The 27,900-nt window shown below is 44.7% G+C and overlaps 1 protein-coding gene across 2 annotated transcripts in view; it reads left to right on the forward strand.

Annotated features, from left to right (window-relative positions):
• Positions 1 to 18,952, forward strand: part of LOC146607787 (uncharacterized) — a 35,431-nt gene extending 16,479 nt beyond the window's left edge. For both annotated transcript variants that reach the window (XM_085347345.1, XM_085347346.1), the window contains exons 9-13: positions 884 to 1,057; positions 1,307 to 1,480; positions 15,842 to 16,015; positions 18,147 to 18,193; positions 18,369 to 18,952. In XM_085347345.1, coding sequence (XP_085203471.1) covers positions 884 to 1,057; positions 1,307 to 1,480; positions 15,842 to 16,015; positions 18,147 to 18,193; positions 18,369 to 18,952 — 1,153 coding nt within the window. The remainder of the gene's footprint in view (positions 1 to 883; positions 1,058 to 1,306; positions 1,481 to 15,841; positions 16,016 to 18,146; positions 18,194 to 18,368) is intronic.
• Positions 18,953 to 27,900: the final 8,948 nt, after the last annotated feature.

Raw genomic sequence — 27,900 nt, forward strand, 5'->3', positions numbered from 1 at the left:
TATATATTTTAGTTCTGCTGAGCCAAATAAGACAGGTCAGGGTGAAGAAGTGACAGCCAAAGAAAAGCTTTCCACAAAACGGAGAAGTTATGACAAATCAGACTATAAGGCAAAAAGAAAGTGCAGCTTTATGGTTTCATGGACAAAATAATTTCTGTGGCTGCAATATGACGAGCTAAATAACCAGGGGTGCACATAAGTGGTCCGCAGGTGCGCATTCACTGTCAAAATAAAAAACACGCACAAGGGTTAGGGTTAAATTTAAAAACTGTACTTTTGAGTTAAAATATATATTTATAATTTTAATAAATGACAAATTAAAAAGGCATGAACATTTTTTTTGTATCGAAAAAATATCGAACCGTGACACCAAAGTATCGAACCGAACCGAACCGTGAATTTTGTGTATCGTTGCACCCCTAGTAATTAAGTTTAACTTACATATTTTTGCATCTTTATATTTTTAGCATTTCAGTCTAGGTCAGGATAAATTTCACAATTAAAATTTCTAACTTATTTGACATAAGGCCAAGAGACAATAAGGATTTCACTTAGTCCTAAAACAAAATATCCATCCATCCATCCATCCATCCATCCATCCATCCATTCATTCTCTTCTGATTATACTTGTCAGGGGGTGCTGGAGCCTATCCCAGCTACCATAGGGCAAGAGGCAGAATACACCCTATATTGGTCACCAGTCTGTCACAGGGCAAACACATATAGACAAACACCCATTCACACTCACATTCACAATGTAGAATTACCAATTAACCTAACCCCACTGACAAAACAAAACAGAATAAATATTGCTAAATCTAATAACTATTTTGGCCACCATAGACACACTTTAATTAAAGCCTTCTTTTGTATATTTTTTCAGATTGAGAGGCTGTAACCTCACAGAGAAAAGCTGTGAAGCTCTCTCCTCAGTTTTCAACTCACAGTCCTCTAGCCTGAGAGAGTTGGACTTGAGTAACAATGACCTGCAGGATTCCGGAGTGAAGCTTCTGTCCACTGGACTAAAGAGTCCACACTGTATGCTGGAAACTCTCAGGTCACATCAAGAGACATTTTGTTTTTCATCAACAGACCAAAATTGCCAATATTATTATCTTCTCTCATGACTTTGCAGTTTTAGTATTATTTTAAAATCACAGAAAACTGCCACATTTTTGTTTATTTTAACATAAGGCAATGAAGATTCCAGTTGGTCCTGAAATATTGCCAAATCTATTGTTTTCTTGTCGTACCTTGAATACGCTTTAACACCAGTGCTATTATGTTCTTCTTCATCATTTTTCAGACTGAATGTATGTAATCTGTCTGAGAGAACCTGTGAAGTGCTGTCCTTATTACGCAGTTCCCAGTTCTCTAGACTGAGACAACTGGACCTAAGTAACAATGACCTGCAGGATTCAGGACTGAAGCTTCTATCTGCTGGACTGGAGAGTCCAGATTGTACTATGGAAACTCTCAGGTCAGGATTCAGACTTTTCAACTGATGATCATTTCACATATGAAAGGGGGAAAGAAAAAGAGAGCAGAGAGAGTGCGGACAAAGACACACTTGGCAAGAGAAAATCATATTTTAAATGCTTACTAATAATTAAATGCTATAGAGCTGTTCACAGCGTAAAATGGATTGAGTAAAGAAGAGGATTAGTACATCATGAAAAACTCCTAGGATCCTAACCCTATTACAGCAAAACTGAGAGAGGGTCTGCCTCCTCTTCTACTTTCAGAAACTCTAGAAAATAAGTCTGCTGTCAAAGGGAGAAGTGGGCAGTGTTATGTGTAAAGAGAAGGATTTTAAAATCACTTATGGATTTCACAGGGAGACAATATGGGTGAAATATGGTCTTTTCCTTCTATTCCCTATCATTTCTCTCACTCAGACATTTCCAATCAAGTGACGGCTTTTTCTTTTTTTTTTGATTAACCAAAGAGAAGCCTAATTCCACCAGGACTAGGAACTTTTCTTTGTGCAAGGAAGATCAAGATGAACATATCAAATCCAGTTCTTTTCTGAATTCTTTTGGCGACAGAGAAAGACTGGACTCAGTGTGGTCAAAGCTCAAAAAATAATCTTTATTGTACATTTCCAGAAACGGAGAACTGCAGACACGAGCACACACCCACAGTTCTGAAAACATTGCAAGCTATTATTTCACCCGTCTCACCCTCCAGATGTTTCCTGTTGACTTATTCATTTCATGCTTATCTTTAACACCTCCTGCATCAACTGTTGCTATGCAAGCACAAAGCAAGAAAAATATGTTTCACCTCTACCCTAGAAATAAATCTACGTGATGTCTGTGTTTGTAAGCATGTTATGCATTAACCTTTTAGTTTTACTTCTGTCACCTCTCACCATGTATCACCTGGACAGTCCCGCCAGATGAAGCTTATGACCCTCAAAAGACTGAGTGCTTAGGTCTTTATGAGCACATTTTGCAGTATGTGTAAGAAAATGATTATAACTGCTTATTCTATCAGACATTTTCAATCAGTTAAGCTTAAGCATAAAGGCAATTACTTATGCATAGGTTTTACCGTACCTAAATTATCAAACACCCTTTCGACTATATTTGCTCCGGGCCTGCAAACCTGTGTTTAAGGAATAAAATCAGTTAAATCTTTTGAACTCCTGGTTCCATCCAGAGCCTGCATCCTCCGAACTACCTAGAAACAAAACCTGTGTGTTAACATTAAGTTCACATTTGAAACTCAGTTTTTCCCGCTGTCCTTCCCTCATTATGATCCAATCTGTGCTATAAAAAACAAAACTTAAAACAGTTTTGTTTTTTAACAAAAAAAACCAAAAAAAACCCCACTTAAAACAGACACCAGAGGTGAAGGGAGCCACCAGGCTGAAGAAGGAGTCCTATCTGGCTTGGTTAGCCTGTGGGACTCCGGAGGCAGCTGACAGGTATCGACAGGCCAAGCGGAATGCGGCTCGGGCAGTGGCTGAAGCAAAAACTCGGGTGTGGGAGGAGTTCGGAGAGGCCATGGAAAAAGACTTTCGGACTGCCTCGAAGAGGTTCTGGCAAACCGTCAGGCGTCTCAGGAGGGGAAAGCGGTGCTCTACCTGCACTGTGTATAGTGCTGGTGGAGCGCTGTTGACGTCGACTGAGAAAATTGTCAGGCGGTGGAAGGAATACTTCGAGGACCTCCTTAATCCCACTGACACGTCTTCCGAGGAGGAAGCAGAGTCTGGGGATGAGGGGAATGACCCGCCAATTTCCGGGGGCGAGGTCACTGAGGCAGTTAAACAACTCCTTGGTGGCAGAGCCCCTGGTGTTGACGAGGTCCGCCCCGAGTTCCTGAAGGCTCTGGACGTTGTAGGGCTGTCCTGGTTGACACGCCTTTGCAATGTTGCGTGGAGATCGGGGGCAGTACCTGTGGACTGGCAGACCGGGGTGGTGGTCCCCATCTTTAAGAAGGGGGACCGGAGGGTGTGTTCCAACTACAGGGGGATCACACTCCTCAGCCTCCCTGGGAAAGTCTATGCCAGGGTGCTGGAAAGGAGAGTTCGTCCGCTAGTCGAACCTCGGATACAGGAGGAACAATGCGGTTTTCGTCCTGGTCGCGGAACACTGGACCAGCTCTTTATCCTCTCGAGGGTACTTGAGGGCGCATGGGAGTTTGCCCAACCAGTCTACATGTGTTTTGTGGACTTGGAGAAGGCATTCGACCGTGTCCCTCGGGGTGTCCTGTGGGAGGTGCTGCGGGAGTATGGGGTGTCTGGCCCATTGCTACGGGCCATTCTATCCCTATACAACCGTTGCAGGAGCTTGGTTCGCATTGCCGGCAATAAGTCGGACTCGTTCCCGGTGGGTGATGGGCTCCGCCAGGGCTGCCCTTTGTCTCCGGTTCTGTTCATAATTTTTATGGACAGGATTTCTAGGCGCAGCCAAGTGGCGGAGGGCTTTCGCTTTGGTGGCCTCAGAATCTCATCTCTGATTTTTGCGGATGATGTGGTTCTGTTGGCTTCATCAGGTGAGGGCCTCCAGCTCGCACTGGAGCGGTTCGCAGCAGAGTGTGAAGCAGCGGGAATGAGGATCAGCACCTCCAAATCTGAGGCCATGGTTCTCAGCCGGAAAAGGGTGGAGTGCCCTCTCCGGGTCGGGGATGAGTTCCTGCCCCAAGTGGAGGAGTTCAAGTATCTCGGGGTCTTGTTCGCGAGTGATGGTAAATGGTAAATGGCCTGTATTTATATAGCGCTTTACTAGTCCCTAAGGATCCCAAAGCGCTTTACATATCCAGTCATCCACCCATTCACACACACATTCACACACTGGTGATGGCAAGCTACATTGTAGTCACAGCCACCCTGGGGCGCACTGACAGAGGCGAGGCTGCCGGACACTGGCGCCACCGGGCCCTCTGACCACCACCAGTAGGCAACGGGTGAAGTGTCTTGCCCAAGGACACAACGACCGAGACTGTCCAAGCCGGGGCTCGAACCGGCAACCTTCCGATTACAAGGCGAACTCCCAACTCTTGAGCCACGATCGCCCAAGTGATGGGAGAAGGGAGCCGGAGATTGACAGACGGATTGGGGCTGCAGCTGCTGTAATGCGGACGCTGCACCGGTCCGTCGTGGTGAAGAGGGAGCTGAGTGTAAAAGCGAAGCTCTCAATTTACCGGTCGATCTACGTCCCTACCCTCACCTATGGCCACGAGCTGTGGGTAGTGACCGAAAGAACGAGATCGCGGATACAAGCGGCGGAAATGAGCTTCCTCCGAAGGGTGGCTGGCCTCTCCCTTAGAGATAGGGTGAGAAGTTCGGCCATCCGGGAGGGGCTCAGAGTAGAGCCGCTGCTGCTCCACATCGAAAGGAGTCAGCTGAGGTGGTTCGGGCATCTGACAAGGATGCCCCCTGGGCGCCTCCTGGGTGAGGTGTTCCAGGCATGTCCCACCGGGAGGAGGCCCCGGGGAAGACCCAGGACACGCTGGAGAGATTATATCTCTCGGCTGGCCTGGGAACGCCTTGGTATTCCCCCGGATAAGCTGGAGGAGGTGGCTGGGGAGAGGGAGGTCTGGGCCTCTTTGCTTAGGCTGCTGCCCCCGCGACCCGGCCTCGGATAAGCGGTTGAAGATGGATGGATGGAACTTAAAACAGAACAGTTATCAGTCATGCGCTTCATACAAAATTTGTGTATGTTTTACTTTCACGTTGATCTTCTGAGTGTCATGGTGCTTCTTAACTTGACTTTATCAAAGCTAACCAAAATAGGTTTGCTTTCTTTACTTTGCTCGTTTTCCTCCAGTACCACCTCGTATCACACGCCCTTCCACTTGGACCAGTGTTTGTTATTCTATCACTGTACTTTGAATGTGACAAGTCTACCATTCCCCTATATAATTCCTAAATATTGCTTTGGTCCTGACTATTTTCCTCTATAAAATTTAATTGATTTCTACAGTGGCCTGTTATGGTTAATGGTAACATCAATGATATCAAAAATGTTCTTCCCTTTAGCATTTGGCATTTTCCCAACAATATAATGTGTTACCCTTATCTAAACCCAGCCAATAAAACAAAATTTTCTTAAAGCAAACATCACCAACCCAAAATTAGCAGCCGAAAGGTTAAGTCTGCAGCTCCACACTCTCATGTGAACCTCCAGTCTCTATTCTCCTGCTTCTGCCAAAAGCAAAACAAAGCAAAGCAAAGCATCCACCTTTCTCTTACCGGCATGGTGAATTGTTTGTCAACATTTATTCATCCTAACCTTGGTCCAGTCTTTGTCTCATTGTCAAGTCAGTCAACACTTTAGTCCACATCATCAGTCCAGTCACAGTCCAGTCACACACATTCATGCACACGCATTCACACGAGATATTGCGGATAGTGGAGACTTACGCGCAACCCATTCCAGTCTCCATCACCCGCAAAGTCATGTCATCATTTTTAAAAGAAAAAACCATTGTTTATGATTTTGGACTGGATTGACTCGCTGCAATCCTTTTAGACAGGAACTCACACGGTTCCCACAGGTAGCCTTTTCCTCAGCCCATTGTAATCTGGAAAAGCTCACCTTATATTTGCTCTCACAGAAATGTTTTACAGCGCTGTTAATTCGATCCACCAGGCCTGCTTACAACAAAGAATTAGAAAAAGAGAGCTGATTATTAACTCAAAGCACAAAACATCACCATAAGGGTGACACCTGACAGGTTTTCTCTAAGTGCACTGTGACAAAAATAATGGGCCCCTCCTAGACATGTCCATGTTTAAAACTCCCTCTATTGAACTAAGAAAACAACCCTAACCTAACTGACAGAATTAACCCATCACTAAAACAAAAACCCCAAAAATCTTAATCACAGAAAAATTTTGTTTACTAATCTAACAATAAGCTGTGGGAACTAGAACTTTCCGGGCCATAAAAGTTTTACCCTACTCCTTAACTAATACTTACATGGTCTGAAATCAGACTTAAAAATCACTTCCTCTGTTCATTTTCCCCACATTATATTTTATTGGTGGTTGCCCTCAGGTGCTTCAGTGTCCTGGACAAGTCTGAGGTCAACTGACATAGTTTCTCCTGCTAAATACACAGAAAATCTTGTTAAGAGCACAACAGTACTATTGCCCATTAAGCACTTTCTAAACACTTTATAACAATGTATCATTACTAAATTATAAATAAATAACTAAATTTCTTCTCCAGATCTGCACTACTGCACTTAGTCATAGACTTTATTTAATTGTCCTATACCTAGCTTCACTCATGCAGTCAGACAGGAAACTTGATTTTTTTTTTTCTTTTCCTGTCCCGGCACGCACCCACGGTTCTGAAAACATTGCAAGCTAAAATACACATATAGTTCTGCTATACGTCACACACAGACACACAGTTTCGATCAAAACAACTCCTTCTGGTCTGACTAATGTGTGTGTGTGTGTGTTACTTAGTTCCGCTTTTTCTGTCTGGTTTCCTGTACTTTATTAATATGCCTCTGCAGCTCTGCACTAAACTTCCTGTTTCTTAACTTCCCCTTACAAAAGCCCCTGTTGCTAGGTGACCTGTCACCCTCTGACCTAGTTCTTTCTCACATCTGGCCTTGGTCTATAAAGGCCTCTATTATTAAAATACATAAAACAATACAATCAGAAAATAAGCACTAAGAATATATTTATTTCGTAACAAACACCACCAGAGCCCTAGAAAATGGCCTCACTACTCACTGGCACTTCACTACTGTGAATGTCTGGTTTAGTGTCTGCCTTTTCCACATTCTACACGCCACTAAACAATACAATTACACTTGTAAAATTATTGGATTAAATAACAACAAATAGGGCCATTTAAGAATATGAACAACCTTTGTGCAACTTCTTGATTGTGTGTGTAATAGAGAATTAATGACTTTGGTATAGCTGGAAAAATATTAATCAATTTCACCTTACAGAATCCATTTCTTAGAATTTCAATATTATAAAAATTCAAATGACACCTATTCCCAGTTGTAAACAATTATTTTGTTATAATTAAGTTAGATAATTTGCAATATTTGCAACAAACCACAACTTGTTTTCTATGACTATAAGAGATGCTGTAAGATGGGTGTGGATTTATAGTTCATAATAGCACAGAAACAACACTATTGAAGGTTACTATTGATCTTCTGTCACAAACAAGGATGCAGTGGACTCAAGAGCAGACTCAATTGCTCGAACTATGTACAATTTATTGAAAGGAAAAGGAACTTAAACAAGACTGGGTCTAACAGAAATCATTCGCAGGAACTGAGGGAGGCCCGAGGGCGGAGAAACGGATGTTGAACACAAGGAGAACACGGGCGGGAACTTCTGCAAACACAGGAGAAGGGTTTTACTGAATGGGATTCAATTAAAGGGCAGAAGTGAGTGGTACTAGTGGAGAGTCTTGTGCTTACTTGAAAACACCGGCTATTAGGCGGGGAAGGGGTTGCCGTGGGAGCGTCCCAGGGATGGTTGAGAGTGTGGGGAAGCTGGTCCAGGTTCCAAGGTGTCCAGGGAAGTTAAAGTACGGGCTGGAGGGCAGGCTGAGGAGAAGGTGAGTGTGTGGTCCTAGGGTTCTAGGCAGACTGGAGAACGGGATCGAAACAGAACCAGCGCTGCTGATGAGTACGACGGGTGATGAATCTGGAGAACACAGGAGACGGAGAACACATTAACCCACGATCCAGGCACACAGAGTCCGAGCACAGAGGAGGCCAAGTTTACCACGGGTGGTAGCAGGACGAACTGGCGAGGAGTGGCAGGCAGTGCTGGCTTAAAAACCCTCTAGATGGAGCCCCAGAAATTGGAAGCAGGTGATGAGCTGGCCAACTCCACCCCAGGGGACGGACAACAGGAACCTGGACCACACCTGACCAGACACTCCCACTGCATATGACAGTATCCCCTCCTCAAGGGTTGCCTCCCGGCGACCATCCGGACTGGGCCCTGCGAAGGGAGGTGTGAAAGTCAGAAATCAGGGACGGGTCCAGGATGAGTGACCGGGGAACCCAAGAATGCTCTTCAGGGCCGTAACCCTCCCAGTCCACCAGGTATTGGGCACCACGACCGCGGCGGCGCACGTCAACGATCCTCCTGACCGAGTAGGCCGGGTGACCGTCAATGAGCTGGGCGGGGGGCGGGGGAACGGACGGTGGGCACAGAGGACTGCTACGGACCGGTTTGACCTGAGAGACATGAAACATCGGGTGGATGCGCCAGGAAGCCGGAAGCCTGAGTCGGACTGCCGAGGGACTGATGACAGCAGCAATCTCGTAGGGGCCAATGTAACGGGGTGCCAATTTCCGAGAAAGCGACCTTAAGGGAATGTCCTTAGCACAGAGCCAAACCCTTTGTCCAGGTTGATAAGCTGAGGCAACAGAGCGGTGGCGATCCGCATAGTCCCGTTGACGGTCGACAGTCAGCCTGTCGAACCTTCTGCCACACCGGCCGGCAGCGTCGAAGGTGGTGCTGGACAGAAGGAACGGCCAGTTCTGTCTCATTCTCTGGGAACAACGGTGGCTGATAACCTAGTGAGGCTTCAAAGGGTGACAAACCTGTCGCCGAGGATGTGAGAGAATTATGGGCGTATTCCACCCAAGGTAACCTTGGCACCTAGGGCCGAACAAAAGGTTCTCCACACTTGGGAGATAAACTGGGGCCCCCTGTCAGAAACAATTTCCGAGGGTATGCCATGAAGTCGGAACACATGGTCTGTAAGAATCTGGGTGGTCTCAGTAGCTGTTGATAACTTTTCTAGGGCTATGAAATGGGCCGCTTTGGAGAACCGATCGACTATGGACAGGATCACCGTCTTCCCTGAGGAAGCTGGGAGGCCGGCAACAAAATCCAATGCAATATAAGACCAGGGACTATGTGGGGTACTCAGTGGTTCGAGTAAGCTAGACGGGTGCCGATTGGAGGTCTTACTACGGGCACAAACGGAACAGGCTGCCACATAATCCTTTACATCCTTGTCCATGGAATGCCACCAGAAATACCTCTTCAATAGTGCTGTAGTTCTACTCACTCCCGGGTGGCAAGTGAACCTTGCTGTGTGGATCCAGTGGATCACAGCTGACCGGGCGGCAGGAGGAACAAAACGCCGACCGGGTGGGCCAATTCCTGGATCGGGTTCACCTCGTAGACCCTGGCGTATGGCCTCCTCCACATCCCAGGCGAGGGAGCCAATTCTGCAGGTGGAAGGGAGAATGAGCTCAGGGCCCCGGGGTTCTGAGTCCGAGGAGTACTGGCGGGACAGAGCATCAGGTTTGAGATTCCTGGAACCTGGGCGATAGGAAATGTCAAAGTTAAATCGGGTAAAGACGAGAGACCACCGAGCCTGGCGAGAGTTCAGTCTTTTTGCGTATTTGAGATAAGTTAGATTCTTGTGATCTGTCCAAATTATAAACGGATGTTTAGTTCCCTCCAGCCAGTGGTGCCACTCCTCTAAAGATAATTTAATGGCTAGAAGCTCTCTATCCCCCACGTCATAATTCTGTTCGGCAGGAGAAAGGCATCGAGAAAAATAGGCACAGGGCTGGAGCTTACCATGTGGACCAGACCTTTGTGACAGCACAGCCCCCACCCCACATTTGAAGCGTCAACCTCCACTATGAACTACTTACTTGTGTCAGGATGGATTAGAATGGGAGCTGATGTGAAGAGCTGTTTGAGCGTGGTGAAGGCTGAGTGAGTCTCGGGGGACCAAATGAAGGGAATCTTTGAGGAAGTGAGGCGAGTGAGAGGTGCAGCTACCTGGCTGTAGTTTCTGACATAGCGCCTGTAAAAATTTGCGAAACTAAGGAACTGTTGTAGCTGTCTGCGTGAATCAAGGATGGGCCACTCCACCACTGCCTTGATCTTTACAGGGTCCGTCTTCACCTGCCCTCCCGCCAGTAGGTAGCCCAGAAATGAGACAGACGAGGTGTGGAATTCGCATTTCTTGGCCTTTACATAGAGACGGTTCTCCAATAGTCGCTGCAGTACGCTTCGGACATGGACCTGATGTTCTTCGAGAGACTTTGAAAAAAATCAAAATGTCATCCAGGTAAACAAAAACATTCAGGAAATCTCTGAGCACGTCATTCACAAGTGCTTGAAAGACTGCAGGGGCTTTAGAGAGGCCAAATGGCATTACCAGATATTCAAAATGCCCCAGGGGAGTGTTGAAAGCAGTCTTCCATTCGTCTCCCTCCCTTATGCGGATGAGGTGTTATGCATTTCTCAAGTCCAGTTTGGAGAAGATAGTAGCACCATGAAGGGGTTCGAAAGCTGAATTGATCAAAGGCAGGGGGTATTTGTTCTTTATTGTGATCGCATTAAGTCCTCTGTAATCTATGCACGGCTGGAGCGACTTATCTTTCTTAGAAACGAAAAAGAAACCCGCGGCCACTGGCGAGGAGGAAGGACGAATGAGACCGGCTGCTAGCGATTCCCGGATGTACTTCTCCATAGCCCCCCTCTCAGGACAGGACAGGTTATAAAGGCGGTTGGAGGGCAAAGGAGCACCAGGAAGGAGGTCAATGGCGCAATCATAAGGTCGATGAGGGTGCAGCGACTGAGCTCTGTCTTTACTAAACACCTCTTGTAGATCATGATATTCAGGAGGGACAGCGGTAAGGTCAGGAGTGGAAACAACCAATGGAGGAGAATTAGAAGCCTCCGAGGGCAAGTTGGCAAGTCAAAACAAACTCCAACTTGGTACTCTTTTCCCTGTCCAGTCGATGTGTGGATTATGCTTCTGCATCCACGGAAAACCGAGGATTACTGGCACGTCAAGGGAAGAAGTGGTAAAGAGGGTTATATTTTCCTGATGATTGCCTGCCAGCAGAGGCTGGAATTGGAGGCTCGAGCAGAGTGATGGGCAAGTTCAAAGATTTAGCCACCTCAGTGTCTATTAAATTTTGCTCTGACCCAGAGTCCACGAGAGCATGAAAAGAATGAGCCTTAGTACTAGCTATCAAAGAAACTGACAGCAAAAAACGGGGTTTATCTGTCATGGTCCTGAGTCTGAGGACTCGGTGTTTTGTGTTTCTTTATATTATTCTTTGTTCTCGGTTATTCTGTTTTGTCTTTTGTTTAGGTTTGCTATGTGTTAGTGTTTTTGTTTCATGCCTGCCTGTGTTCTCTCTGTCTGTCCATGGTGTTATTGTGTCTGCTCATGAGTCTGCCTGTCAAGTTCAGTGTCCTGTCTGGTTCTCTGTGTCTGTTAGTTTCCTGTTTTATTCTGAAAGTTCATGTCTCATGTCAGTGTGTTCAGTTTTACCTCTCCCCTGTCTCGTTAGCCTAATTGTGCCCAGCTGTGTCTCCCTTCTGTGGCCCATTCCCTGATTACTCCCCGTGTATTTAAGCCCTGTGTTTTCCTGTGCTCTCTGTTGCGTCGTCTGTTTAATTCCATGTCAGTCTGCATTATTCTATGTTACCCGGTACTCGTTCTGCGTCTCTCTGCCATCTCTCTTTGTGCATTTTGCTCCTCCTCCCGTGAGTGTCTGGTTTAAGTTTTGTTCGTTAGTTTTCCCAGTTTAGGTTTCTTTACTCCCCGCTCTGCTCTTCCTGTTTTGTCACCTTCTCACCGCTGTAAATAAACACTCACTCGCACCCCAGCCAGTACCTGCATTTTGGATCCTTTTTTAAATACACCACACGACTGCCCCTAGCCGTGACATTATCTCCTTTGAAAACACTGCCCACCCTTAACCCCGGACTTACCGGCGGGCCACGCCTTTTGGCCGGACCAGGCAGATGCGATGCGATGGCCGCTTCCTCCGCAGTAGAAAACACTCTGCGGCTCGGAAACGCCGTTCCTGCTCCTCAGGAGTGAGCCGTGAGCGGCCGATCTGCATAGGCTCTGGGGAAGGAGCGCGAGGACGGGCGGATGTTGTTACCAGAAGTGGCGGGGGTAACGTGGAAATGGTCGCGGGCCGAAACAGAGACGGAGAGGGCTTGGAACGTCTCTCAGCGTCTCTTTCCCTCAGTCGATTATCAATCCTGAGAGCGAGAGAGGCGAGTGCTTTGAACGTGGCCGGCTCGTCGTGTACAGCTAGCTGATCTTTCATCTGTTCGCTAAGGGACACTAGAAAAATACCCCGCAGCGCGGCGTCTGGCCAACCCCGTTTCTACAGCGGCGGTGCGGAACTCAATCGAATATTCCGCAACACTGCGTTTCCCCTGACAGAGTCCCAACAGCCTCTTAGCTGCAGTACCCTCAGAAATCGGGTGAGCGAATGTAGCCTTAAATTCCTCGAGGAATTCCTCATAGGAGCTTGAGGCAATCGGGTGAGAAGACAAAAACGCCTCAGCCCACGCGAGCGCCTTACCCCTTAGCAACCCTACAAAATGGGAAATCTTGGCAGCATCATTTGGGAAAGCGTGTGGCATGCGACTGAAGAACAACAAACACTGAAAAAGGAAGCCCCCACACTGACCCAACTCTCCGTGGAAAGGCTCAGGTGGAGGGGAGGAAATGCCCCGATAAACTGATTCTATCATAGTGGGTGCAGTCGACAGTCCCGGCTGACTGGGGGGGAACGGGCGGATTCGGCTGACTGATTTCTGAAAGCCTGGTGAGTATTTCCTCTTGCTTTTCACTAATAGTGTTACACTGGTCCACTAGGGACGTCAATGTCTGTTCATGCCGTCCTAACACCGCGCCCTGTTATTTATGACGGCGCGAATTGGGTCCGCTGAGTCCATTATTGGCCAGTTCGTTCTGTCACAAATAAGGATGCAGTGGACTCAAGAGCAGACTCAATTGCTCGAACTATGTACAATTTATTGAAAGGAAAAGGAACTTAAACAAGACTGGGTCTAACAGAAATCATTCGCAGGAACTGAGGGAGGCCCGAGGGCGGAGAAACGGATGTTGAACACAAGGAGAACACGGGCGGGAACTTCTGCAAACACAGGAGAAGGGTTTTACTGAATGGGATTCAATTAAAGGGCAGAAGTGAGTGGTACTAGTGGAGAGTCTTGTGCTTACTTGAAAACACCGGCTATTAGGCGGGGAAGGGGTTGCCGTGGGAGCGTCCCAGGGATGGTTGAGAGTGTGGGGAAGCTGGTCCAGGTTCCAAGGTGTCCAGGGAAGTTAAAGTACGGGCTGGAGGGCAGGCTGAGGAGAAGGTGAGTGTGTGGTCCTAGGGTTCTAGGCAGACTGGAGAACGGGATCGAAACAGAACCAGCGCTGCTGATGAGTACGATGGGTGATGAATCTGGAGAACACAGGAGACGGAGAACACATTAACCCATGATCCAGGCACACAGAGTCCAAGCACAGAGGAGGCCAAGTTTACCAGGACGAACTGGCGAGGAGTGGCAGGCAGTGCTAGCTTAAAAACCCTCTAGGTGGAGCCTTGGAAATTGGAAGCAGGTGATGAGCTTGCCAACTCCACCCCAGGGGACGGACAACAGGAACCTGGACCACACCTGACCAGACACTCCCACAGCACATGACATCTTCTTATGGCCTCAGATAATAATGGTAAATGGTAAATGGCCTGTATTTATATAGCGCTTTACTAGTCCCTAAGGACCCCAAAGCGCTTTACATATCCAGTCATCCACCCATTCACGCACACATTCACACACTGGTGATGGCAAGCTACATTGTAGCCACAGCCACCCTGGGGCGCACTGACAGAGGCGAGGCTGCCGGACACTGGCGCCACCGGGCCCTCTGACCACCACCAGTAGGCAATGGGTGAAGTGTCTTGCCCAAGGACACAACGACAGAGACTGTCCAAGCCGGGGCTCAAACCGGCAACCTTCCGATTACAAGGCGAACTCCCAACTCTTGAGCCACGATCGCCCCTTTACTGTGTTTGTCTTGCTATACCAAAGTGCAGCATTAAGTGCCCTTGATCATTACATTTTACTACAGACACATAGAATACATCATTGGTATTAACAGAAATGGTTTGAACCCTGTGAAAGTATGTCGTTCCACAGGGTTGCATACTGGAGCCAGTTCGTTTTAATTTATAGCATACATTTTCATTGCTTTGGGGATGATACCCAACTTTTTATATCCACTGAGCCAAATGCCACACACCAGTTAATTAAACTGCAGGGATGTCTTAAGGACATAAACACCTTGATGACCTCTAATGTGCTGGTTCTAAATATAGCATATATAACAGAGATTATTGTCCTCAGCGATGAAAATCTTAGAAACATGGCGTCTCACCAGATACTTCCTTTGGATGACATTAAATCAACATTACAGTAACACTGTGAATCTTGAAATTGTTGATACTAAACTAGAAATAACTTTGTCCTCTCCTGTAGCTTGTGTTTTTTCCTGTTTGTTATTTTTGATCTCTCAAGACTTTTTTCTTTCTTTTCTCCTTTCTAATTACTCTACAACTGGTCAAAGCAGATAGCTGCCCGTCCCTCAGTCTGGTTCTGTTGAAAGTCACGTCCTAAAGGGTGTTCTTCACTGTCATCAAGTGCTGCTCACAGGGGACTAAGTAAATGTTGAAATTCAATGCTTAACCTTCCTGCCTTCTTGGGACCTTTTTGTGCCACTGCTATGTGTTAAATGGCTGCCATTTCCACTGTGTTCAGTGGAATATAACCAAACTTGCCACAGGATAGTTTTTACCTGTCAATGTTAATATTCCAGTGTGAATTCCTTAAATCAGCCTAAAATGGCTGAGCAGCAGAAATCCCCACACCCATCACCCTGGGGACCATTTTCTGCCCATTGACTTCCATTATAAACGCTATTTTTCAACCCCAAATTATCATCATATGATTTTATTTTTTCTTCTTTTCTTGGATGTCAATGAAGACTCAGGGCCTTGAAGTTTTAATTTTTAAATTGCAAAAAAAATGCAAAAAAAATAATGGCAGGTCAAAATGTATGTTGGTGCCAATCTTTGGTCCATCTAAAGGCCTACTTATAATGACAATCACATATTACTTCAACTGTTTTTTTGTGGAAATATTTAGTTTCGGTTTTTGGTTTTTGGGGCTTATAACACAGGGCGCTCATGTAATAACACTGGGATTTGAAGGGTTAAAACAACGAAAATATAATTAAAACTTTACATGAATATTTCAGGGAGAAGTAGTTTTACAAGGTTGGCTAATTTAAAGTGGAATAAAATATGGATATATGGTCTTTTTATGGCGTGGCTGAGAATGGTCCCTAGGGTGATGGGTGTGAGTTTTTTAAAGGATGGCAGGAGGGTTAATATTGTAGGATTTTGCTTTATAAATCAATTTTAGGCTGCTGTTTTCATCTCTTGTGGTTTGTGGCTTATGGATGACATTGTATCTCAATATTTAAAAATAAAACATTCAGGGAGCAGTTCATAGATTGATTGCTGTTTTGTGTGTTCACAGGCTGTCAGGCTGTTTGATCACAGAGGAAGGCTGTACTTCTCTGGCTTCAGCTCTGAGCTCTAACCCCTCTCATTTGAAGGAGTTGGATCTGAGCTACAATCATCCAGGAGACTCAGGAATGAAGATGCTTTCAGCTGGACTGAAGCATCCACAATGGAGACTGGGCACTCTCAGGTATGTAAAGAATGCCTGATAGAGGAGGAAGAGCTGAAAACACTTTGTTTCTTGACTGTTTGTGTGACTCTGAGATGAACAATGACACAGCTCTCTGTGTCTAAAGTGAAAACAGCAGAAATTGATGGGTTTACGGTAGAATTTAGAAGTTTTTTAAAATGATGTCAGACAGCTGTTTTACAATAATTTCATAGAATATATATCAGAAAGAAACCACTCTCTCTCCCAAAGAAAACCTCCTAATATAAAACAAGGGCTCATGAAGAGAATCATTGATATTCTCTTCACTTGAAGCACTCTTCTTATTATCAATACACCAATTAGTAAAATGGTGGAGCCATGATTTCACTACAGTGGGGCAAAAAAGTATTTAGTCAGCCACCGATTGTGCAAGTTCCCCCACTTAAAATGATGACAGAGTTCAGTAATTTGCACCAGAGGTACACTTCAACTGTGAGAGACAGAATGTGAAAAAAAAATATCCATGAATTCACATGGTAGGATTTGTAAAGAATTTATTCGTAAATTAGGGTGGAAAATAAGTATTTGGTCACCTCAAACATGGAAAATCTCTGGCTCTCACAGACCTGTAACGTCTTCTGTAAGACGCTTTTCTGTCCCCCACTCGTTACCTGTATGAATGGCACCTGTTTGAACTCATCATCTGTATAAAAGACACCTGTCCACAGCCTCAAACAGTCAGACTCCAAACTCCGCCATGGCCAAGACCAAAGAGCTTTTGAAGGACACCAGGAAAAGTATTGTAGACCTGCACCAGACTGGGAAGAGTGAATCTACAATAGGCAAGGAGCTTGGTGTGAAAAAATCAACTGTGGGAGCAATCATCAGAAAATGGAAGACATACAAGACCACTGATAATCTCCCACGATCTGGGGCTCCACGCAAGATCTCATCCCGTGGGGTCAAAATGATCATGAGAACAGTGAGCAAAGATCCCAGAACCACACGGGGGGACCTGGTGAATGACCTGCAGAGAGCGGGGACCAAAGTAACAAAGGTCACCATCAGTAACACACTACAACGGCAGGGAATCAAATCCCGCAGTGCCAGACGTGTTCCGCTGCTGAAGCCAGTGCATGTCCAGGCCCGTCTGAAGTTTGCCAGAGAGCACATGGATGATACAGCAGAGGATTGGGAGAATGTCATGTGGTCAGATGAAACCAAAGTAGAACTTTTTGGTATAAACTCAACTCGTCGTGTTTGGAAGACGAAGAATACTGAGTTGCATCCCAAGAACACCATACCTACTGTGAAGCATGGGGGTGGAAACATCATGCTATGGGGCTGTTTTTCTGCCAAGGGGACAGGACGACTGATCCGTGTTAAGGACAGAATGAATGGGGCCATGTATCGTGAGATTTTGAGCCAAAACCTCCTTCCATCAGTGAGAACTTTGAAGATGAAACGAGGCTGGGTCTTCCAACATGACAATGATCCAAAACACACCGCCCGGGCAACAAAGGAGTGGCTCCGTAAGAAGCATTTGAAAGTCCTGGAGTGGCCTAGCCAGTCTCCAGACCTCAACCCCATAGAAAATCTGTGGCGGGAGTTGAAAGTCCGTGTTGCTCGGCGACAGCCCCAAAACATCACTGCTCTCGAGAAGATCTGCATGGAGGAATGGGCCAAAATACCAGCTACTGTGTGTGCAAACCTGGTAAAGACCTATAGTAAACGTTTGACCTCTGTTATTGCCAACAAAGGTTATGTTACAAAGTATTGAGTTGTATTTTTGTTATTGACCAAATACTTATTTTCCACCCTGATTTAGGAATAAATTCTTTACAAATCCTACCATGTGAATTCATGGATTTTTTTTCACATTCTGTCTCTCACAGTTGAAGTGTACCTCTGGTGCAAATTACTGACCTCTGTCATCATTTTAGGTGGAGGAACTTGCACAATCGGTGGCTGACTAAATACTTTTTTGCCCCACTGTATATAAATGTATTGCTGTGACAACCAATCCAACAACTGATTCAAAAAATTGACAGAGCCAGGATCAGTCCAAATGATCAGCAGTTTCAGCCATAGCGATAACATGATAACATGTAATCTCCATGTGTGCATGCTGAAAGAGACTGTGCTGGTCTGACTCCCCTCCTTCTTTCAGGGTGGAGCCTGCTGGAGTCCGATGGTTGACACCAGGTCTGAGGAAGTGTAAGTGTGCTTTTAATGTCATTCATGAAAACAAAGCAGCACACATTCAACCATCTTCAAACTGTCACATCACTGATTCACATCTCTGATGTCAGGAGTCATCATCAAAGTGTCAATCAATAAACAGATGATGGATCAATAACTGCAGCTGGATTGTGTTTGTTCTCTCCATCAGATTCCTGTCAACTCACAGTTGACACAAACACAGTAAATAAAAACCTCAGACTGTCTGACGACAACAGGAAGGTGACATATGTGTTGGAAAAGGTTCAATCATATCCTAATCATATGGACAGATTTATTGACCGGTGTCCTCAGCTGCTTTGTAGAGATGGTCTGACTGGTCGCTGTTACTGGGAGGTTGAGTGGAGTGGAAAGGTTTGGATATCAGTGAGTTACAGAGGAATCAGAAAGAAAGGAAAGGTTAATGATTGTGTGTTTGGATGGAATGATCAGTCCTGGAGTCTGAAGTGCACAGATGATGGTCCTCTTTCTTTCTGGCACAATAAAAGCCAAATACCAGCCATCTCCTCCTCTTCCTCCTCCTCCTCTTCCTCCCCCTCTAACAGAGTAGCAGTGTATGTGGACTGTCCTGCTGGCACTCTGTCCTTTTACAGAGTCTCCTCTGACACTCTGATCCACCTCCACACCTTCAACACCACATTCACTGAAACTCTTTATCCTGGGTTTGGCGCAGGGCTCATGGATGATTTGTTGGGATTTTCCTACTACCGTGGTTCCTCAGTGTCTTTGTGCTGAGTTGAATGTAAAGAGTGTCCTCCTGTTAGAGAAACACTCTGACTGTTGAACAGATAGTTCAGTCTGTACATGTCTGTCTCTCTCACTCAGGAACACATTTTCAGATTCATGGGTTCAATCAGTTGATGTTTTAAACTGTTCTAAATGATTCCTTGCAAACTTCTTCTTCAGTCTTTTAACGATGGAAGCTACGATTATTCCAGGATCCACGTGTTTTTTTCCCTGTATTTTTTCCCCTTAAAGCTTCACAGTGAGTATCACAGTGTTGAATGGACTCCCCACACACAATGGTTGTGCTCACACATATCAAGTTTATTTACCACACACTCTGGCCAGCTTTTTTTTTTATCTCTCTTCTCTCGTCTCCTGCCTCACTAAGAAGGGAAAAGACCGTCATCAGTCCAAATGCCACACGCTGTGTTCTCACCTGCCTCCGCGGCACCGCCCTGTTCAGCTCACTGCACCACTCCTCCCCTGCAGCTGAGCCAGGAACCACACCTCCACCACAACCAGTATGTTGTGTTTCTTTGAAGCTCAGTTCACAACCAGCTCCTCTGTATTTTCAACAAGTCTGAGCTTTTTAAAATGAATCCAAATGTTTGATTTCTCTTAATGTGATTTTTCCAACCTTTTACTGCTTTTACTGTTCCACTCATTTTTGGAAACTGTGATGGAAGCAGGACAGGAAGGAAGCTCTCAACAGAAGCAGATTTTCATATTAAGAGCACATTTTAATGTTTTTTGCTTTAATTTGTTGTCAAATCCTGAGAACAGACAGGCTGTTTGGATGCTCCATGACTGAATAAGTGGACATCCACCATTACTCAGTGTATAAATCATTAAAGACATTCAGCATCTCTCATGTTTCTGTTGTACTATAAAAATAGCTCCTTTAAAAACTGATCCAGTCAAAGAAGCATTAACTTCCATACTGATCAGATCAATATGTACAGTTCTGATATCACCAAGTCTTCAGATGTTTTATCACCCTCTGCTGGTGAGAAGATGAACTACAGGATGTCAGTTTTGGGGTTTTTTAAAAATTTGTTTTCTGTGATCCTTATCTGTTTTGGATCCATTTTGCCATGGAAGTGGACTCCAACTTGGTCACAGTGTGTCCATAATCATGCTCCAAGTAAAACCACAAGATTAACCTTATAGTGTTGAAACAACAACAATTAAAAGTTTGAGTAATAGTGAACCAGTTCCATTGTTTGTGGGCTCCTCGAGCTGAATCCGGCAGGTTATTTGGTGGACATTTAAACAAGCACGCATCTATAAGTTGAACGTCTCCAAAATCCTTTAAACAATTGAACTTTATAGGACAATTAGACTTATCCCTCTATGAAAACTCTCCAGCTGCTATAAAATGTTCAGATGAGTCTGAACAGGTGGTTTGTGCAGGCTCAGACTGTCTCTATGCCAGAAACAGTCTGAGCTGGAAACAAATCCGGTGGTTGTTTATTAATAGGATGCACAGGCCTCAGATTAACACTCTCAGCCCACAAATCCTCCGCTATGAAAGAAATACACAGGCCACCATCTGCAAATAAATAAATGGTCCACATTTTTAAAAAAAAATTACAGATAAAATTATGTTAAAACTAAAAGAGAGTAATACAATAATAATATAATGTGGTCCTTGATAGGTTTGTAGCTTGAACCTATTCGCTGGAACGTTAAGACAATATAATTACACTGCAAGCAAGACGCAAGTAGGCAAACTACTTCATGGTACTCGTGCACGGGAGAGAACCGGACAGGCACCGTTCCTTCGCTTGACCCCAGTAGCTCTCTCCGTTCTCCCGTATCACTGTCCTTTTATTGAGGTTACATGAATATGCATAAGTTCATTAACATATGACGTCTACATACACAAAGAGTACCTTGCCTGTGTGTGTGTGTGTGTGTGTGTGTGTGTGTGTGTGTGTGTGTGTGGGGACTGCTGATCAAAGGGTCAAACATCCTTGGTCAGGAAGAGGGTAGCCTCCCCCTCACCCTAGATGGTTCATCCTAGATAACACGGTGAGGAAGTCCTGCAGTTCATCTAAACAAAGAGCACTTAGACTAGAACAGACGCAACTACGTTAATCCTACCATAAAATAATAAGACACGGTATGACCTCTCATGCTCCCAAAGTGCTGTCTAATACACACAAAGTTTGCAGACTATCAAGGATCAAAACCTCTACCAATCTACAACTAATTACAAAACTCTAAGCATATATAAGTAAATATTTCTAAGCATAAATGACAATCAACAATACAAATCTAACATTTCCCCCCTTTTTGACCTTTATGCCTGAAAAGTTCCCAGGTATGAATACCTCATGTCTGACAGTTTCAATGCAAACATTTTTATACTCAGCATATGTCAAATCACCCTAAATTACTGAAAAGGTACACAGTTCAACAAATGTATTAGCAGTTATCCCATTCATTGAGCTCATCTCATGGCAAACTGCATCTTACGAGCAAACAAAGAAATTGTTAATTTAATAGTGAAAATAAAAAAGTAACATTTTCAAAAACATCTCAGCTTGGTAATGCTTCCTCCAGGTGTGCACATCACATGTCTCTCTGCAGAGTGGTTTGAGTTCTGCAGGGCGTCATGAATGTCTCTTCCAGTTGTTTCCATCGTTGTCCATAGGACCAGAGTCCAAATGTATGTAGAATAAACATTCAAACATACCAGTTGGTTTTGTTGTTTGTCAACATGGTTCTCAGCTATTTCCAAAGCTGCAGACCTCTCAGCACTCTAGTTTTATGGCCTCCCATTACCTCACTTCAGGCCTTCGTCCTGTGAGGGGGATATTTATGACTCCTTCATTGTCCTTCATTGTCCATACTCTGCAGAAAACACCTCTGTGGAAAGGGTGCAGGGTTGTCTTACTGCTATTATGATCCCAGCAGCCTTCAGAGTGTCATCGTATGCACAGTATAGTGGCACAGCATTAGGTGATGTTCATAGGAAACTGCTGTCATCACCACCATAGCTTCTGGTTCCTGTGCTTTCCCAGAATCATGATGTCATCCTCGAACTCCTTCTACGCTGTAGATGGAGCTTGGCACGCTCCCCTCATCCCACGAGTTTTCATGTTCCAACGCTGCTGAAGGTTTAAGGCAGAGCACGTCGTACACCTTAGTCGTCTTCCTCAGCGTCAATATTGAATCTTTCATTTTATTTAAAATCTCCTGGAAGCTCAGTAGCACAGCTCTCTGTGTGATGTCTGCTGTGCTGAAGATGATCTCTGATCCTCCTGAAGCCTCTCTCCTGGCCTCAGCTCCCATCTTGTGGACGATCCTCTCCTCTATTTTGCAGGCAGTTTCATGGTCCTTGCTGTGGCTCCAAGGTCTGATTTCATGATGGGCCCCAACCAGCTTGACCTTTGACCTCAACCACTGCCTGGTCCTGTCAGCTATGCGCTTCTCACTGGGCCTCTGAAGATTTCTCAGGAGATTACTGCTGCACCTGTATTCCCTTGCTAGGAAGACAAACTATTTGGAGAGCATGTCAACAATCATCAAACCACATTCTTTAGTTCAGTGAACTTCACTTATAGGCCATCAAAGCCTCATCTGAACATGGGTGCACCACTTTCATAGGTTTAATATTTGTAAATAAAACGGCTAATCACACAAATCACTGCAACAATAATAAAAAACATTGTTTAATGTTAATCCTTGGACCCCTCCTCTTGACGCATGGACACACCCATGCGTCAACTCACCAAACCTGGATTCCAGTCTTAAAGAAAAAGATTAGCTAGATCATGTCCCAGGCAACATCAGGGCATCTCCTCTGGAGTAGCTCCGTAACCCTGCAATAAAAGATGTTAGCGTGTGTTGCATATTAAGTTTGCTTAACACCTGGCTCTCCCAGGAGCCTGCATACACACCATCATGGCCTGGAAAACAAAATCTGGAAGTAAAATCAAACTCCATACCTGTAAACAATTGTATCATAAGGACAAGAAGCATTCAACATCAGCAAGACAAGTGTCATGTGCAGGTTTTCTCAAATCAGTAAACTACAATTATTTTCATAAGTCGCCTCAGACATGGATCATCCCATGTACTCAGGCAACATTAATGTAATCGGTGACTGCTCTTAAGCAAAGTCACTCCACTTATATATTACTATGGGCTCAAAAGTGGCCAGCTAATGAGCCCATATCAAACTATCCCAGAAACACTGTATCTCTTATTTCTTTTACTCATGTCACTTGTCCGTTTCAGCTGAATCTTCCACAGCATTCTCAAAGAAACTAACATTAGCAATACACATTGACTGTAGTCAGACAGAGGTCAGACACAGGTCAACAGGTTCCAGAGGTGCCATAAAAACACCATAAAGTCAACCCTAGCTGTGGAAAGAAGTAACACCAGTTCTCAACACAGGAAATTTCACACAGGTTATTCACATTATCAAAGTAACCTTCACATTTTCCCATCAACACAATGCAACAGCATCACCACTCATAACCTGTAAACACAGTTTTCCGCACACATAAACCCAGAAATCCTGTAGTAGGAAAAAACATCAACCAGTTGTCCTGGTATAAATCGCATCATCAATTCACATGAAGAACTGGCATGCTGTAAGAAAAGAAAATGCAAATATTAGCGCTTGCGCAGGCGTATGCATACTTTGTCACAGATATCTCTGTGAGCAACTCAAGCCTATGAATAACACACCTGATAAATGCACAGACACAGAAAATGGCATTTAAAAGGTTAAATCATCATGCAACCTCGAGTGTTGCTGTCATCTTTCTGCTCCTGTAAAAGGAAACACATGGGTTCATCTGCACCTTTGTCAGGTGGGGGTTAGCTTCACACAATCATGTTCAGTCAGTCAGATATTTTAAAATTCTTACTCATTCACTCAGTGGTTCCTTCTTTTGCTAATTGTGGAAATTATCATCGCATTCGTTTCCACGCTCAGCAAAACGACGTTATTTCAAAAAGAAAAATAATTTAGACTGGATTTCCTCGTTGAATCCTTTTTGGGGGGGACTCTCATTTCCTAATTGTCCCAAATAAGTGGCTTTCTCCTGAACCCATTTTAAATGTGGAGAAAACTCACTTGCAACAATTTTCTTGACGACGTGTAACGCTTTTAATTCCCGACTTGCAGATCTGCTCAAAGAAAAGAAATTCACAAGCAAAAATCAGTGCTTGTTCAAAAATGAAAAATAAAAAAATAACAGAGATTATCAAACCAAACTCTCAGTGCACTGTGAAAGTATCAAAATAAAAAGGCCTTGTTAAGTCATGACACAAGCTCCTCATCTCAGGAGGGTAAATCATACCATTAGCATGGTTTATCATACCATCATACTAATCGGCAGGCTCAACTTCACAACAAAAGAAAAATCATCAGCTAGATTCACTCCAAACCAACCATCAACTGCACAACACACAACATAACCCTAATGTCATATTAGCTATGAGTTTAATCACCCGGTCTGTGCTCTTCACTCATTTAAGCCACAGATCTATTTTATTCAATTTTTCCTTTTTCCCTTCATCATAAAACATGTGACATGCTGTCATGCACTTCACAAAACAGTCTGTTCTGACGTATTCAGAGTTGTGTATCTAAATACAGGATTCACTCGCACATCAAAGCAGGAAACTCAGTGTTTTAGAGTCTCTACTCAACACACAACAAACTCCAACACATCTCATTCACTCGTGCTAGAATTCAATCACCTTTCATTAATCTAAAACCGATCAACTAATTTGCATATCAGCTATTAACCCACTAAGTTGACAGGACGACAGAAAAGCATGTTCAAAATAGTATCACAAAAGACAATTTCCCTCATACAGTAAATTACTTATGCTGCCTCAATCAAGCAGGAAGCTTCTCCCAATTTACCATTTTAACAACTAAATTTATTGTCTGATCACTGGTTGGTCAAACCAGGATCTTTTTTCCCACAAAAGTTAAACTGTTGTCCTGCAACCTGGAGAGTCAATTTTTTGCATTGGATAAATTCAGTATTTAATAACAAGTGTCTGCTAAATTGACACTAATTTAACACTGATGAAAGATAACAAGCTAATTTTCATTGCATGGGTTTGTGTTATTAGGCAGGTCTAATGCATGTCTGTGGAGCTGCATCTCCAGCAGAGCATGTTCTTAAAGCTGCCTTTCCTACACACTTCTCTGCTATTATTTAATCATTTCTTAACTAATGTGCTATGAGTCTTCATGAGTCATTTTGTGTTTGGAATTGTTAGTAGGGTTAATGCATGTTCTGCTTGTGTGTGTGTGATTTTGTATATGTTTCTATTTTCGCAATGTTTCAGACTCCGTCTCAATTTTCCAACTTAAGCAGTCAGTTTTGTTTTTCCCCAGGTTTGCTAACCCAAATTTTGATTTCCCACATTAAATAATTCCTATGTGTTCTCACCTAGTCTTCTCACTCTGTTGTCCTCTCACTCTTTTGTCCTCTCCCACTTCAACAGTCCCGGCAGTTCTCCTTCAGCTTTGTCCTGTCTAGTAGCTGAAGTGCTGCTGCTGCCTTCTTGGGCGACTTCTTAGCAGCTGCTGCCGGTTTCTTGGCTTTGGCCGCGGCGGGCTTCTTGGCTTTGCTCTCAGTAGCCTTGTTCATCTTGAAGGATCCGGAGGTCCTGGTGCCCTTGGTCTGCACCAGAGTGCCCTTCGCCACCAGACTCTTGATGGCGGTCTTGACACGGGCCTTGTTCTTGTCCACATCGTAGCCTCCGGCAGCCAGAGCCTTCTTGAGAGCGGCCACAGACAGGCCGTTGCGCTCCTTGGAAGCGGCCACGGCTTTCACAATCAGCTCGCCCACGCTGAGGCCGACCTTCTTGGGCTTGGAAGTCATCGTCTTCTTCTTCTTGGCCTGAACCTCGGTGCAGGGCGTGTTTATGATGGAGCCTTTCCCACCACAGCGCTGGCACGTTGAACGCATCATGAAGGGTCCATTTCTTTCATGTCGCTAGCCGCATGTGGCTTGCCCGAGTCACTCAGTCCTTTTTGAGCATTTCAACATGCTGCCACCGCCATCTTGCTCGCCCCTCCGTGGAATTCATCCAATCAGACAGGAAGATGGGTTTGCTTTCTTCTGCTGCTGCTGTTTATCCACATTGCTGCTGCTTTGCTGGGACTTTTTGTGCTCAGGACTTGCTGCTGTCTCTTTATCATGGAGCTGCATTCCTTATCTTCAGGGAGGAGTGAGCTCGCTTGTGAGGTTGAGAAACACATGGCACTGTAAATAAGTCAGCCAGAAACTTGGCCTGCATGTTTCCAATGATGTTAAACTATAACTTTCTTCCGACCGCTGCATGTGGAAAATTGATTCAGGTCTGCTTTTCACCTGAAAGTGACAAACTAAGACATTTCATTATTATCATCACTGCTTAATCAACACACATCTCTCTCTCTCTCTCTCTCTCTGTCTGTGTTTGTGTGAACAATCCTTTCTTAAAAGCAGAAAATGACATTGTAGTTGTTTTTCGGCTGATCAACACAAAACCTTTTTCCTATGATTATTTCTCTTCGTCTACAATGTAGTAATTTGTCTCTTTTTCACTCTTTTTTTTTTTTTTCTCTTCACAATAGCTGGTGGTCTGCAAAATCACCGCTCTCACTCACAATCAGAGGCAATCACTTTTGCACAGTGCACAAAAACACTGTGATGTCAGACACATTCACACTCACTTTTTCATCTGCATAAATAAACCATATGGCTGGAGATATGTGCCATGGTGATCCATAAGCATGATCACCAGTTTATTTAATTATTTTTAATCCAACAAAACAAATAAACAAAAACATGATGCTGATGCTACACACACACGAGTCAAGGTGCAGAAAAACTGCTCATGGAAACGCTGCACACTCTCTGTTTCCCTCTCTTTGAGTAGTTCTCAGACAGCTCTTGATCTGATAATGTGTAGCTTGCTCATCAGCTCAAAAAACAAAAACAAAACTGCAACGCGACATCACACAGTAGTTGCATGCTCTGCCCACAGCGGCAAAGTCTTACACTTTCATATTCAACACAGCTTCTCCATCATGTATTTTTAGATGTTTCATACAGGGTTGAGCATATTAGTTGTTTTCACAGATGTGCTCTATATCTCAACAATGGCTCATAATAAGACGACCGTCTTCCACACAGGTCAAGTGCCTCTATGCACTTCATGAGTTTAAATATTTACCTATATCACTTCACCTCACATGTCATTGTACTGAATTTAAGCAACCACAAGCTTAATGTAGATTACTTTTAACAACTATCCACCTCAATTAAATCTATGGTCTGGCACACAGGCTGCTGTCGATCAGGGCAAGCTAAAGAATAAACATTGTGTCAGCAAGGGGTGGGGGGAAAGCCATTCACCAGAGCATATCCTAAGTGCTGCTGATGTGGGCTGGCCTTCTCCACAGCTCTCCAAGGCTGGTGTGTTTTCTGAAAACTTCTAACATTTGAATCTCTTCCATTTATAAGCCTGCGATTAACCGCACGGCTCAGGTCCGCGTGACCGCGCTCGCGTGAACCCGCGCAGCTGTGGAGCCGTCGCTCTCTCTCTTTTTTACATAAATACTTTGTGCTGCCAGGAGCAAAGTCCAGCACAAACGTCTGTCTCCCTCCGACTCACTCTTGGTTGCTTAGAAACCCATGATAACAACAACAGTCGGTGTCACAGACCACATGTTCTGCTCCGCACACACAACAACAACAACAACGACGACGACAATGACAACAACACAAAATAGGCCTACTGTCCAGCACAATCTGGACCCCGCGGAACTTCTCAACACCCCACTGAGCGGTGGAGAACTCACTACAGTACCCCACACAGCGGTCTGTATTTCGCCCCACTAAGACGGCGAACCAAAAAAAGTTCGAACTGCGCAACTCTGCGACTTAATGCTTCTGTACAAAAAACCCCACTGAGCGGCCTTG

This window comes from Diplotaxodon limnothrissa, linkage group LG23 (genome assembly GCF_057381915.1).
Source record: "Diplotaxodon limnothrissa isolate DT_005_m linkage group LG23, D_limnothrissa_male_GT1.1, whole genome shotgun sequence".
Lineage (NCBI taxonomy): Eukaryota > Metazoa > Chordata > Actinopteri > Cichliformes > Cichlidae > Diplotaxodon > Diplotaxodon limnothrissa.